This window comes from Protopterus annectens, chromosome 9.part0, assembly GCF_019279795.1.
Source record: "Protopterus annectens isolate FY-2018-M chromosome 9.part0, PAN1.0, whole genome shotgun sequence".
NCBI lineage: Eukaryota > Metazoa > Chordata > Ceratodontiformes > Protopteridae > Protopterus > Protopterus annectens.
Window position 1 is genome coordinate 1,751,947,537 of NC_056743.1, and position 15,274 is coordinate 1,751,962,810.

At 40.7% G+C, this 15,274-nt stretch overlaps 1 protein-coding gene across 8 annotated transcripts in view; it reads right to left on the reverse strand.

The window, feature by feature from the left end:
- Window positions 1–15,274, reverse strand: part of DOCK6 (dedicator of cytokinesis 6) — a 2,991,519-nt gene that overhangs the window by 580,150 nt on the left and 2,396,095 nt on the right. For all 8 annotated transcript variants that reach the window (XM_044084603.1, XM_044084600.1, XM_044084599.1 and 5 more), the window contains one exon: window positions 14,135–14,269. In XM_044084603.1, coding sequence (XP_043940538.1) covers window positions 14,135–14,269 — 135 coding nt within the window. The remainder of the gene's footprint in view (window positions 1–14,134; window positions 14,270–15,274) is intronic.

Genomic DNA, 15,274 nt, shown 5'->3' on the forward strand with positions numbered 1-15,274 from the left:
TGTCCTTATGAAAAAACAAAAAGGGAGGAACAGCCATGAGGCCCTGCAGCTCAGACTCCCCTCTGGCTGAGGTAAGGGCCAAAAGTAGAACAGTCTTCCAAGAACAATGCTGTAAGGAAGCGGAAGCTGAAGCTGCAGGTTCAAAAGGAGCCTGTACCAATTTTTCCAAAACAAAATTAAGGTCCCAGGAATAGGCTTCCTGGGAGGCCTAATGTGAAGGGTGCCTTTAAGAAATTGTTTGACCTTGAATCTAGAAGTCAAAGGGGGAGTCAAGGGCAGACAATCAGAAATAGCTGACAGGTGGACTTTAATACAATAGTGTACCAACCTAGCATTCAGCAATTCACACAAATAAGAGAGAACCAAAGGAAATTCTACAGTAAGTGGATCCAGGTTACGAAAAAGACACCAGACAGAAAATCTCTTCTATTTGGATAAATAAGATTTTGTGTTAGTGGGTTTCCTGACCTCCTGCAGGACCCATAGGAAATCCTCAGAATAAAGGTCAGTTGAGTGGACAGGTGGGGATGGATGACAGATCCCTTGCCTTGAGTGAGTAGGTCTACCCTGTGAGGTAACTTGTGATGACTGCCCTTTTCTAACTGCAGAAGAGGGAACCAATGCTGCCTAGGCCAAAAGGGAGTCACCAACAAGATTTTGGCAGCATCCTGTTCTACAGCATCTTGAACAGGACCCTTGGAATGACAGGAAGGGGAGGGAAGGCATAAAGAAACAACCTGTTCCAAGTCAGATGGCATGGGACTCAGGAGCAAAAGAGAGGAAGCTTTCTGTTCAGAGGGGAGGCAAAAAGACCTACTTGAGGAGTACCCCACTGGTGGACAATGTCGAGAAACACAACTCTGTGAAGCATCCACTTATGACACTGTGATATAGACCTGCTCAGAGAATCTGCCACAAAGTTCTGATCCAAAGGAATGTAAACCGCCTGAAGAGTTGCCTGATACTGGACAGCTAGATACCAAACCTGAAAAGCTAGTCTGCACAGGAGATAAGATCTTGCCCCACCCCCCCTTGCTTGTTGATATACCACATCACTGTGGTATTGTCTGTGAAGATTCTGAGGCTCCCTAAAAGGAAAACAGAATGAAAAACTTGAATAGCCTGAAAAAGAACTCTCACCTCTTTGATACTGATGTGGCCCTTCTTCTGACGACCATACCAAAGGCCATGTACTTTCACAGGACTTAAGGAGACCCCCCCCCCCACCTACGTCAGAGGCATCTGTAAAGAATTCCTGAGTGGGGACCGGAGGTTGAAAAAAAAGACCTAGGTTGAGGGTCAACTGATGAATACACCACTGAAGTCCAGCTTGAGGTATGGGAGAAGGGGAAATGGAAAATCCAAAGGATGAGAAAGTTGATGCCAGACTGACTTTAGGAACCACTGGAGCTTTATCATATGAAGCTCTGCCACAGGAAGCAGAGGAATGGTGAAAGCTATGTATCCCAGAGCCTTTATAAACTCCTTGGCTGCAATGGAGTCCAGAGGAAGAAGGGATTGAAGAAATGCAATCAGAGCTGTAGCCTTGGGAGGAGGCAGGGATGCCAGCATTGAAACAGTCTGGAGCCTGCATCCCAGAAAAAACATGATCCTGAGGAGGAGTTGCGAATGATTTTTGGAAATTCACTGTAAACCCTAGGCTTTGCAGCATAGTGAAGATGATGAAGTAATATCTCTGGAGAAGAGACCTGAATGAGCAGGTCATTAAGGTAAGGAAAGATCTGAATTCTGCTTAATCTGCAAAAAACAATCACAGGGATGAGGCATTTGATGAAGACCCTTGGGGCAACTGAGAGGCCAAAGGGCAACACACAGCACTGACAATGCAATGAAGCAACAGAGAAACATAAAAACTTCCTAAAAAGGGGATGACTAGGGATATGGAGACAGGCATCCTTGAGATCTAGGCAAACTAGAAAGGCCTGAGGAAGATGAGAAAACAAAGTTTGAAAGGATAGCATCCGAAAAAAAGGTGTTTAGCTGAGAGAGATACAGAATGGTTTTCCAGGTGCCTTCTTTCCTGGAGACCAGTAACATTTTGGAGTAAAATCCCTTCCTCTTTTGAGGAGCTGGAACTTCTTGAATCGTTCCTTGAGACAACAGGCCCAGAAGCACCACTGGAAAAAAGAGCAGCTGATCCTGAGGAGGGTGAGGAATGCCCAAAAAGTGGGGAAGAAATTTCCATACCATATAATACCCCTGGCGAATTATGGCTGGAACCCCAGAATTTTGAGCAATCTTTCACCAAATTGGAAGGGACACGGAAAGACAAAGAAAGAAAGCAGTGTGACTGATTAAGAGAGGGGCAAGAATAGTCGGACAGCACCTGGCTTATCTGGAAAAGGAGGCTTCTGAGCTGAAGAAGTTTGAGTAGACTTTGCAGGAAGAGCCCTAAGATAAAAGGAGCAGTAATCAGTGTGAAAAGACAACTACCTAAACCACACACAACAATGGTGCTGCTGAGGTACAGTAATCAAGAATTTCACAGTTTAAAATGTATACCACTTATTTTTACTGTACAACAAAAACTAATTAACGCCACAAAACACAAAAGTGTTTTTGTCCTACCATTAGGACTTCTTCAGAAATATCCTAAAACCCAAACTCTCCCCTTTTATAAATTCCCTTTGTGTGACATAATTTTCTATCCTTTGATCTAAAATTAAACAATCAAACTGAAAAGCCTATCGATACCTCTGTTTCATTAATTTGTCTCAATTTAAAATTAATGCTAATAATAAAGAATGTATCTTACTATCTTATTATCTTATCAAGTCATATGCCGATCATAAATACTTCTTTTGAAATGTTAGATTAATTGAAGATTAAATACATAAGTAAATAAAAACTGGAAGAAGTGGAATAGAAATCCCCTTGGTTACCCATACATCAAGTTATAATTAGATTAAAACAGTTAAAAACAGGGTGAACATGAAAATGTAATATAATGTAGTGCAATACAATATACTCCTCCATTAAAAAAAGGTATATTAAAAATATGTTGCAGAATATCTAAAGCACACATTTTAAAAATATATTGTACAATAAACTTGTTCACTACCTAGATAGTTAAAATAGTCTTTCCAGTGAATATTCCTTTTCTGTATCATTTTATTAAATTTGTGTAGAATTCCTTGTTCACTTTTAAACAGGTATCTATTAACACCAGAAATTGTTATAATCTATCTGCCCTTAATTTTAGTACTGGAGCTACGAATATGGTGCCATTCAATCCTGGAGTTTTACTGACATCCAAACTTAGATTAAAGGACAAGAAATTATGTCACACAAAGGGAATTTACAAAAGGGGAGAGTTTGGGTTTCAGCATATTTCTGGAGAAGTCCTAATGGTAGGATGAAAATGCTGTTGTGGAGTTAAAAACTGTTTTTGTTTTACAATAAAAAGTGGTGTACGTTTTAAACTGCAAAACGCTTGCTTACTGGACCTCGGCAGTGCAATTTTTGAGCGTGGTTTTAAAAGGAGCCCTTCTACCACCCTTCTTACCTTTGGGGGGAGAGCAAGACTGCCTGCGGACAAAGGCAGGTTTATTAAGGTAATTTCTTTGAGTCCTGGAAAAAGACGAAACAAAAATGTTTCAAATCCTGTGAAATCTTACCCTTCTCCTACAGGGACTTAAACGGCTCAGCAGCAGCACCAAAAAGATGTTTGTTATCTAGAAAAGCATCCATTAACTTAGACTTAATATCAATCAGGCAAAGGCTGGAGTCAGACCCAAGAATACCACCCAGCACACAACCAAAAGCAGAAGCTCTAGACGAGGCATCAGCTGCATCATAGCTGCATTTAACAGAATGGTGAGCAAGCTGAGATGTCCCTAGTAAGGAAAGAGCTGACATCTTCCCCTCAGAATCAAGATAACCTGAAATAACCTGACATGACAGAACAACTAAAATATACCTGGTCATGTGGGTCTGGTGATTTACTGCTCTAACTGCTAAACAGAATTATACACCTTCTTACCTAACCTATCCATAGTTCTGTTGTCCTTGTCAGAGGGAAGCAGTTTTGTAAAAGCCAAAAGCTTAGATGGTTTATCAAAAGCAAAAGAAACAAGAGAAGGGTCAGCAGAGAGGCACTTACAAAGGAATTTGCAATCCTCAGGCACATTATAAATCAGTTTTTAGGAGCAGGAAGTAGGGAGCCAGGAGCATGAGAAGCTGTAGGAAAAGCATCCAGTAAGGCAGCAAGAACAGGTGGGAGAGCAGAGGGCTTAGACTCCATTTGAAGGAGCTCATAATACCTTTGTTGGACATCAGAGACCTGAGCACAATCCCGCTAAAAAAATTCCAACATATGAGAAATTGTATCGCCAAAATAAATCTCCTCAAAAGGAGAATCAGGAATAATATATTCATCCTCCTCAGAGCTATGGAATTTGGGAAGAATAGGTCAAGGATTCCTCATCAGAATCCAGATCTTATTCTGATGCAACCTGCTCCCTAGGCCTCTTAAGAGGGGAAGAAGAACAATAGGGGGCAGGAACACATACCCCCCCCCCCGAGGAGGCTTCAAGGCCATAAGGGCGTTAAACAGACCTTGTGTGGAATTTTGCCATTCACGTTGAGGGTCTTTGGAAGGAGGAGAAAGGTGCTTAGTATTCTGCTTCTTTTTCAAGAGGAAGTCAACCCTAAAAATCATAAGTGGCTTGGACACCCGTCAATACTCTATAAACATAGTAGAAATCTCTTCTGTTCTGCCTGAACATCTGCAGCAAGACCTCCAGAGACATGCAAGAGGCTGGATCCATGTCAGCTTCTGAAATGGTCCAGGCAGAGGAATCTGACAGAGAAACCAGGTGATCTCCAGGCTTTCGCTAACCTTGAGAGAGACATCCTATGGAGGCAGTACAGGTGAAGAATCCGACTGAGCTTCCTTGGTCATCTTCTTCATGGATGGGTGACCCTCGGGCAGGGAAGATTCCTCTATAGTACCCTTTAGCCAACAATTTAAGATGTCAGTTCTCTACGTAGACTGATGAAGAGAAGACTATGCAAGGTTTTTGGAACAAATGCCTGACAAACAGGATAAGACGTATGGTCGTGAGAAGCACCTATGCAAAACAAACACTGCTTATAACAATCCTTACGGGGAATCTGTCTCCCACACTGGCATTTCCCCTTTCTGGATGACATGAAACTAACAACCATAAAATAAAAGGAAACAAGAAGAAAAAAAAACACAATGGAGCACTTATCTGAAAGCGGCTTGGTAACCAGCAGACAAATGAGCATTCGGACCGATGATCGAAGATGGTGTTCGGACTGGCGGCAAAGAAGTTCTGTGGACAGTACGTCCATATGTCACATTTATGCCCTATGCCATGCCTAGGGAACAAATGTGTGGTGTGTGTCATCTCTATTACAACCTAAAGGCTTTGGTACACTGGCCAGATGTTGGGCTACCCTTGGCAGGGGATCCCTATTGTAAAGAATACTGAAACAGTGATATGGAAGGACAACTGTCGAGCAAATCCAATCGTCCTTTTGCAGAAGAGGCAAAATGGACTGAACAATGAGCATTCGAAATCTTGAATATTGCACAAACTGATATAGTTTGCTGAGATCCAGAATTGGTCTCAAGTCTCCAGTCACTGTCGGCACCAAGAAGACACTTGAATAGATTCTGGATCCTTTCTGGTCTGGAAGGACCTCTTGGATGACTCCTTTTACTAGCAGCTTTATTTCTAGTCCCACATCTTCCCTCTGATTGGGTAGAACACTGCGGATTCTTTTCATTTTGGTTAGAAAATGGTATAGTATAACCTCTGGATAGGATTCCCTGCACCCAAGAATCTTTTGTTATAGATAGCCAGACTCTCTGGTGCTGAAACAAACATCCTCCGATTGTCTCCAGGGGAAAACAGTCACACCTCCCTTCAAAAGCACTGACAGGGCTTATCCAAGAGGGAATCCCTGAAGCCCTGTTTCTTTGGACCATCTCTGTTGCAGGGGTGCTGTCTTTTGAGTTCCTCCCTCTGCCTCTAGGGGAACTATCTCCATTTAAGTATTGAAAAGGACCCTTAGATTTTCAAAACCACATTTTTCTACCTCCTTGTTGATTCCTTGAGAAAGGTCTCCGACAGGTTGAAAAAGTACACCCATGGCAGACAGGGTCTTTCCCCTCTGAAGAGTGTCCCCTTTACCTTGGAATGGAAAAAGGAAGATCTATTAAAAGGCACAATGAAGAACGAAGACATAAAGGGGTCCGCAAAATCACATAGTTGCTTCCAGGCATGTCTCCCAGTGGCTATGCCTGAATTCACTACCCATAAGGTACCTTATGCTGCATGGAAGATCAACCCCATGGACACATAAATAGACCCGAGGGTGGCCAGATGTGAGGAGATTCTATTTTCATCCTCGGCAGCCATGGACCCAGAAAGAGACTTGGCAAGCTCTTTGGTCAAATCTCTTTATAACCACATAGAATGTGCCAGCTAATTTAGAAACCAGATGGCAAAGGTTGCTGAAATGTATATGTGGTTACCAAATCTGTCCAGAGTCCTGAACTCTCTGTTCGTGGGGTGGACAGAGGAACTCTGTTCTGCCAGTTCTTTAATAGTGGTTGCCACCACAACCATGGCATCGACTGGGACTCCCTTGGTCTAAGTGCCAAATCCTTGGCGGGGGAGCTAGAATTTCCTCTGGTCTTTTTGGAATTGGCTTTACAGTATCCGCTGCTTCAATGCCTGGCAAGAAACAAGATCTACGAGTTTGCCAGCCAGGGTGGGAGTCACCCAAGTAGTAGACGGGCCAATCCAAAAGCCTCCAGGAACACCAATTCCTCCTGGGAGGGGGTACTGGAGAACCAACCACCTTTTTGTTTCAGGAGCTTTAGGATAACTCCAAGAGTTGCCTTCAGGTGGAGATCTGAGGGACCCCTTCCTCTCGTCAAAATCCATCTCCTCCATGACAGATTCTTGAAGTGACTCTAGATGTCTCCTCTTACACATTCTCTTCTGATGGACTTCTTCTGTGGGGTGGTCTAGGGAAGTATCAGATGAGATGATGATGTCCAGACTGACTGGAGACTAGTAAGGGTTAACTATTCTACTGGAATGGATGGACAAGGCTCAGAGCATAAAACTGGAGGAGATAAAGTGGTCTTATCCAAGGGAGGCAGGGATGTCTCTTCTCTATACAAGTAGAAAGCCCTCTCCACAACCTCAAAGGCAGAATGAGTGGAGGACACATAAATTGATGGTAAAGAGGCCGGGAGTTCCTGAACCATCAGCTCCTACAACCTCACCAGCACTCCACTTGAGGAGGAAGTCGGACTTGAGCTGTCCAAAGCCCCAAGGAAAAGAGATAGCTCCAAAAGCTTCACAGTTGATCCCAACCCCCTGGTCCTGGCACTTATAGTGGAAATCAGCAGAGTCGAAGAATATACTGTCTTTGTATCTGATGAGGGCATCCCCAGAGGTCTCAGATCCAAGGGCTTCAAAACAGTGGGTCAGATCAGAAAAGGAGATATCAAGGGGGAAATGGATAAAGGATGGCTCATGAATCTACTGGAAGTTGGAGCCAGGAGTATCGCCATCTGGATATGCTCTTTGAGAAATTTACTCATTATCCTACCCACATAGGCTTTTTATACGCTTTTGAAACATCTAAGAGATGATGTGGAGGATGGAGACCAGAAATGTCTATGAGGAGAACTCTTCAAGAGAGATGAATGGAGCCATGAAGTAACCAGTTCAGGCAGGAGTGGAGGAGTAAGAATCTGAGAAGATCTAGGTTTTGAACCAGTCAGATCCAAGGCAGTCAGATTCCAACTTTTTATGCATTTTAGGAGGAGGTTCCAAAGAAGGAGCCAACAAGGAAAAACAGTCCAAGCACTTGTTACGTGACTCCTTTCCCTTGGCCTCTAAATCTGACTTCTTGTTAGATTTCTTGGTAGGGGGTTTGAGTCCCAGCAACTGAAGTCAAGGAAGAAGGAAGGAGGCCTCACAAGACTAATTTATTTCTCCGGTCATTTACGGCTCAGGAGTTAAATCCAGAACAGACTGAACAATCCACATCCAAGTGCAAGGGTCCTACACAAATGCATTCCCTGTGGACATTTGATTTGTCAAGTTTATGCCACAGGTAACAAACTTTTTAGTGTCAGTTGGCTTGTGAGCCAAGTTATCGAAGAAGACAGCTATATAAAGACACTAAGGATAGATAGATAATTTTTTTTTTGTTTGGAAAGTTGAGAAAAATAAAGGGAAGGAAATAGAGAGTGATATAAAGAGAGAGGAACTACCAACAATGGTAGAAAGAATACTCTAATGAGTAGTCATAAAGGAAAAGAGTACCAACAATGGTATTTTAAGGGGGTACTGAGAAACGGTAGTTAAAACACAGACAGAAATTGCTAAAAGGATTAAGGGTGGGATCCGCATCTGAAGGTGAATAGTGGCAAATAAAATCTGAGGTATGTCAGGTTGGTGGGATATTGTGGGTGAAGGGAGGAGCTCGAGAGCTGTGGATCCAGTGATCTGGTAGAAGCAGTCGAGTTGGATCCAAGTCTCAGATCTGAACCCATCAGTTGAGGGATGAATGAAAAAGATATCAGATTTCTGTATCACAACCTCCACCTATCTCTAATATATATTTAACCAAACTTGGTCTTAGTTGGTCTTATTGTTTTATTGTATTCAGTATAACTTTCTTCTCACAATATTTAAGCATCATGTCTATCTGAACTTAAGCACCACCATAGCAATCTTATACTCTCATGTCACCAACCTATTTCATTCTATCACACCTACCTTTTTGCCTCTCAGTTATGTAAATACTTGACTCCATATATGAGTTAGATAGTTTATCTGTGTCTTTTAAATATTTAACTCCATGTGTTGGTGTTACAAATGTAATTTCGTACTTACTGTTACAAATGTAAATTCTGTATGTATTGCAATGTAAAATGTGATCTATACTTGGAGCTTTTCTCCCCGGACCTCTACTGAAAAAGGGAACATAACCAGACAAATTATTCTGGTATACAAATGTCAAATAAAAAAATAAAGAAGTCATCTTATAAATGAAATCTCATAATTTTGTTTTATTTTACATATTGTACATAACTAAAGTATAGTTTACAAATCTAACTGTACTAATGAAATCATTTACTATAACTGTATTAAAAAAAGAATGAAAATCTGAGGCAGAAACAAAACATTGCATTCATTACAAGCATGTCACACTTCCTTTCTTCTCACAGTTACAGACCATGGCTAGCCAATCAATGGCCTGCTACTATGAGGGTAAGCACCAACACTGCTTTTGGCATTGCAACTGATGCCACTGCTTACCTGGTGATCTCTAATCATCTGATTAAACAGCAGATGTTCCAATCTTGAGTGTTCTTTTATGGGTACTTAGAAATGATAAGAAAATACTAAGAGGACATCTAATATATAACTGTACTAAAAAATAAATACCCTAAAATTCACCCACATACAAAAAAGGACAAAACTACCAGAAGGAAGTGAGACATCATGATATTTATTAGTATTCTGTCTCCTTCCCCCCTCATAAAGTAAAAGGCAATGGACAGCCAGTTTATGTATGGCCTGTTACTAGATAAGGTAAGCTCATAGCTACTAGTATCAGTACTTAATAAATACATTTTAATTTGATTACTTCAATGCCATGAACTTGCACAATATATTTTGTTCTGAGTTCAGTCCTCCTGTTACGTATACTCCATAAGTAGAGAAACACATTTAACAGCTAATGTCAGACATGTAAACAGGTAATTACTCCTACATGTACTTTCTCTTAACAGATTTCCTTTTCCTCTCTATCCATATTCCTGGGCTGTAGTTCTGCATTGTTACATAATATAAGGTTCTCATTAGACCTTGAAATCCCACATTATGATGGTCTAACTCACACATTCTGACTCCCTTCTCTCCATCCACTACCGTGAAGTGAAACTCGGCACTATTACTGATATAAACATAAGTTCATAGGTTCAACTGTCAATCTAAACACCACAAATGACAAGGCCCACAGACACAGATTTTATACACATGTATGTGTGTCTGTGTGTGTGTGTGTGTGTGTGTGTGTGTGTGTGTGTGTGTGTGTGTGTGTGTGTGTGTATATATATATATATATATATATATATATATCCACAACCCCTTTCCCCATTTTTGCACATGGGGGTCGAGGTGTACCTTCAGCAGTGACTCACAGTTTACACCACTGGGTGGCTAGCCCTGCAGCAATTGTTCTTTCACACCACACACACACACACACACACACACACACACACACACACACACACACACACACACACACACACACACACACACACACACACACACACACACCTATGGCCAATTCAGAGTGTCCAGTCCACTTACTTTGGAGCACACAGTCTTTGAAATGTGGGAAAAAATTGTAACACCTGGAGGAAACCCACAAGAACACAGGGAGGACATGCAGACTTTGCACAAAAACACCCCAGCCAAGAATCAAACCAGGGAACCTTTTGCTGTGAAATGACAATTCTATCTGCTGTGCTACTGTGCCTCCCTATATTTCTATATTTACCTACATATACACACACACACACACACACATATATATATATATATATATATATATATATATATATATATATATATATATATATATGGGTCTACTGTAAAACACCGAAAAATCCACTTGTTCGAAAATGAACAGTGGATTCTCGGTTATGCGAAAGTGCACTTCCGTGAACTGTGGTTCAACGAACCATTAAGGAACACAGGTGCCGAAGCACACTACAGTGGAGAAAGGGAATTTATGTGTTTCCTCACTGTAGTGCGATCTCGGAGTTGGTATATTTAAGTGGGAGGGTGTGTGCAGGGGAGTTTGCCCCCCCCCTGCAAAAACAATGTTTTTCTGTTCTTTACTGGGTCGTTGAACCAATGTTCGCAAAAGTGCACTTTCGCTTAAGTGCACTTTCACGTAACAGTGGATCTTACTGTTTATTTTCGAATATATACAGTAGACCCTATATATATATATATATATATATATATATATTAAATGTAAGATATATATATAATGTATGTAAGGTGACTTTATGGTATGGCACACCTGCTGATCCAACAACCCCACCCACTTCCTAAATCTCTTCAACTTCATCTACACAATAACCTGCCCAACTCGTACTGACAAACACTCCAACAAGCAGTCAACATTAGACTGGATCATAACTAATAAACCTAATCTAAGGTACCTAGCCAGTTGCCTACCTGACTCCCTCAGCGACCACTCTCCAACCTTTCTATATAGGAAGCACGTACACACCCAACACAATATTACATAAATATACCACTAATAAGAAAAACTTCTCACCCACCACTTTTAACCTCCTACTAAACCAATGCAACGGGTCTCCTCTAAAACACCTACAGTTAGACTCAGCCGTGCAGTAATTCAACCAAACTTGCCTTACTATTCTTAACAACCTTGCCACCACAAGGAAAGTGCACACTAAAGCTAAGCTCCTTCCTTGACTAACCAAAGAAAATAAATTACTACTGAAGCACAGGGATAAAGCCTAGTTATACTATCATACATTCAAAAACAAAACTGACCTCTTAACTTATCAACAGCTAAGAAACCAAACAAGAAAATAGATAAAAAAGACAAACAAACTTACTTCCTGCCCTGTCAGCAGAAACACCAAAATAACCCTCAAAAATTCTGGCAATCCATCAACCACCTCCTCAACCCCGGTCATACCCCAACCCCTCCCCCAACCACCTCAAACAAATCAGACCCTATTTCAACACAATTCAACTCCCACTTCATTAACACCATCACCTTCTTACTACACAACTACCCTGCTCAATCCCTCTCAGCCCCCACCTCCACGCCAGAAAACCTCAACACCCTCACTTTCTCACCCATAAAAACTAATTACATAAATAATTTGTTAACTAAGCTTAAACCCTGCTGTATTGCTGCATACAAACTCCCAAATGAATTTCTAAAACTTGCCTCTCCATCAATTGCCTACCCAATATCAATTTTGATTAATCGCTCAATTACAGAGCAATATGCTCCACGTCTATGGAAAATATTCCACATCATACTGCTCAACAAAGGGGGGGACCCCATAGTCATCCTCCCCCCTGGGAAAAATCATAGAAAAATACATCCACAAGCAACTCATGAACTATCTCCTTAACAATAATCTACTTTCTAGTTCCCAATACAGCTTTAGACCCAAACATAGTACCAGCACTGCCCTTCTAACCTTCACTAACACTATTCATCATCACAGGAATGGAGGCCAGCTTGACTCATCCATCTTTCTGGATATGTCTAAAGCCTTTGACACTGTATCCCACTAGTTGCTACTTAATAAACTGTCCTCCCATGGCTTCAGCCCTTCAGCTCTAACTTGGTTCCATAGCTATCTTTCCAAGCATCAACAGGCTACAAAATGGCAAACCTCACTTCTCCCCCTTCTCCCAATCTCTGTTGGTGTACCCAAGGTTCCATACTTGGTCCACTCCTCTTTATCATATTTACAAATTACCTCAGCTCTGCTACTTAACTAGCATCTATAGTTCAGTACACAGATGACACTACACTTACCTGTTCAGCTACCTCACCCCAGGAACTCCAACTAAAAATGCAATCAGCTTTTCAGGACACTGAAAAATACCTCTCCCAAAAACAACTCATTCTGAACCCCAACAAAACAAACATTTTAGTTTTCAGTAATAGAAAAAGGAAACTCTCCCACCCCCACTCTCAATCACCTCTACAAATGACACCAAAATAGTACCCACCAAGCACACTAAACTTTTAGATTTTACTATAGACAATGGGCTGAAATTTGATAAACATATTGCACTTACAATCAAGAAAGTCCACATTAAAATAGGCACCCTATACAGAGCCAAACCATTCCTAACCCCAAATGCCAGACTCTCCGCAACCCGCTCACACCTGCTATCCTCCCTCCTGTATGGCTCCCTAATATTTACAAACCTTCGAAAGTCAAACCTCAACAACCTAGAATCATGCTACAATAAGACTGCAAAATTTGCTACTAACCAACTGCACAGATCCCACCACTGCTCAGCTCTCTCTCTGTTAAACTGGCTAGAACTTCCCAACCTTTTATCACTACATCAACTAACCTTAGCCCACAAAATAATCAAGCAACCTAGCAACTGCCCTGCTATCTCCAACTTAGTCCAGCCCAATAATAATCTATCATCTCGCAGATCTTCTAACAAACATTTGCTAAAGGTTTCCAACTCCCAAAACTCTCATGGTGACTCACTCTATTCGCACAAAATTTCCAGACTCTGGAACACTCTTCCCAATACCACACCCAAAACCCCTAACCTCCATCAGTTCAAGCTCCTCAAAAAGGAACGCCTTGCTAATCACTGGCTGTTCTCTTGCCACTCTCCTGGCTAATTTCCTTCTCATACTCTCTACTAATACCCTATAGGGTTCACCTACTTCACACAACCCCTACTAATACCTACACTCCCAGAATGCTCCTCACCCTACCCAGATTCCTTATTACTAATTTCATCCTCTTTTCTGGACTCTGCCTCCGCTGCTCAATTTGGGATCAGCAGATTGATAGACATCCTTGGCCACAGATACATGCTTCAAACATGCAATTCACATAACTGTTACCCAAATATATTTGACTCTATTCAAAAATTCATTATTTCTCTGCTTAATTGCATATGTCACTGCTGAATTCTTACTTGAACTTGTTTTGTTCTGTATATAAACCACAAGTTGTTTTGTATATAAATTACTGCTATATGTATTGTATTGTTTCTGTATTATATTGTATTGCACAATGTGGAACTTTTCTCCCTGGGTCTCTGCTGAAAACCGACCCCTGGCCCAGTCGGACACTAGCCAGTTAACAAAGAAAATAAATATACACACACACACACACACACACACACACACACACACACACACACACACACACACACACACATATGAATATGTTTATCCACATCTATCAAAACTTTACAAAGATGATGACTTGACTTTCTCAGATAATAAGTACAAGTTTATTTTATACTCTTCATTGTGTCTAACATTAAGTCCTCACCTTGAGTACCAGGGCCCGCTGAGTAGCAAAGCAGTGTTGCAAGAAAACGGCACTCTGGTTACAGCCCATGCTATGCAATAAGACCTTTAGCACTCCTCCCAAGACACTGTCCTTCGACTCGGAAAGGATGACTGTCTACAATAAAATAAGAAAGAAGAACAAAACCACAGTTCAACTAACTTAAAAAAATATGTAAACAATAATTCTCGAGACCAATACTGTTCAAAACTATGAGAAGAACATCTTGAAGCAATACAATAATACTGATATTTGCAGGAAGGGTCAACTTCAAGTCAGAATCCCCTTTAGAAATTACATGAAGCACTGGAAAATCAATCAGCTTACAATGAAATTACAGTTACCGTTTTTTTCAATGTAACAAACACAAAACTTAACAAAACATATGATGCTGCCATAATTTCGGATGAAACAGTTTTTCTGTATAAAAGTAACAGTTGTATTCTTGCCTCTAATCTGACAATATTCAAAAAATGCAAATATGAATCACAATGTAAAACATTACACTTTACTGGCAACGTAAGGCAAAAACATGGAAAATGACTTGAAGATTCAACAACATGAAGTCACCTTAAACATTCTGAAGGAAACTAATGCAAAATAGAGTGAATGTAAAGAAATTTAAATAATTACTTGAAAGGAGACTGGCTCAGCTGGGATGGTTCAACAAATAGGAAAGGTTGTTAAAACATAAGATGTGAATTTCAGACCAAACCTTTACCCCTGGAGTGCGACTACATGATACACTTAACTGTAAAATGTTCAGATTCCAGCAGCACCAAGCACAGGCTTGTAAGAGTCGACTGCTATAATAGCTCAAAGTAAAAAAAAGAGAAGTGTTCTATGAGACAAGAGAAACCACTAAATGTAACAAGAAATGACATTTTAATTTGATTAAATTCCCAAAAGAATGTCCTTTTGACAAGGTTAGAGTATATGCCTAATATGGTTCCTTCATTTTTGGATACTTTAGTGAATTTGGAGAAATGACCTGGACTGCAGTGTCAGGGATAAAAAAAAAAAAATAATTAATATTTTGAGAAATCTAATGTTTCATCTTTAAACACATCATAGCATGTATATCATGTATAACATTTTCAAAATTAAATGCAAGTGGTGTGT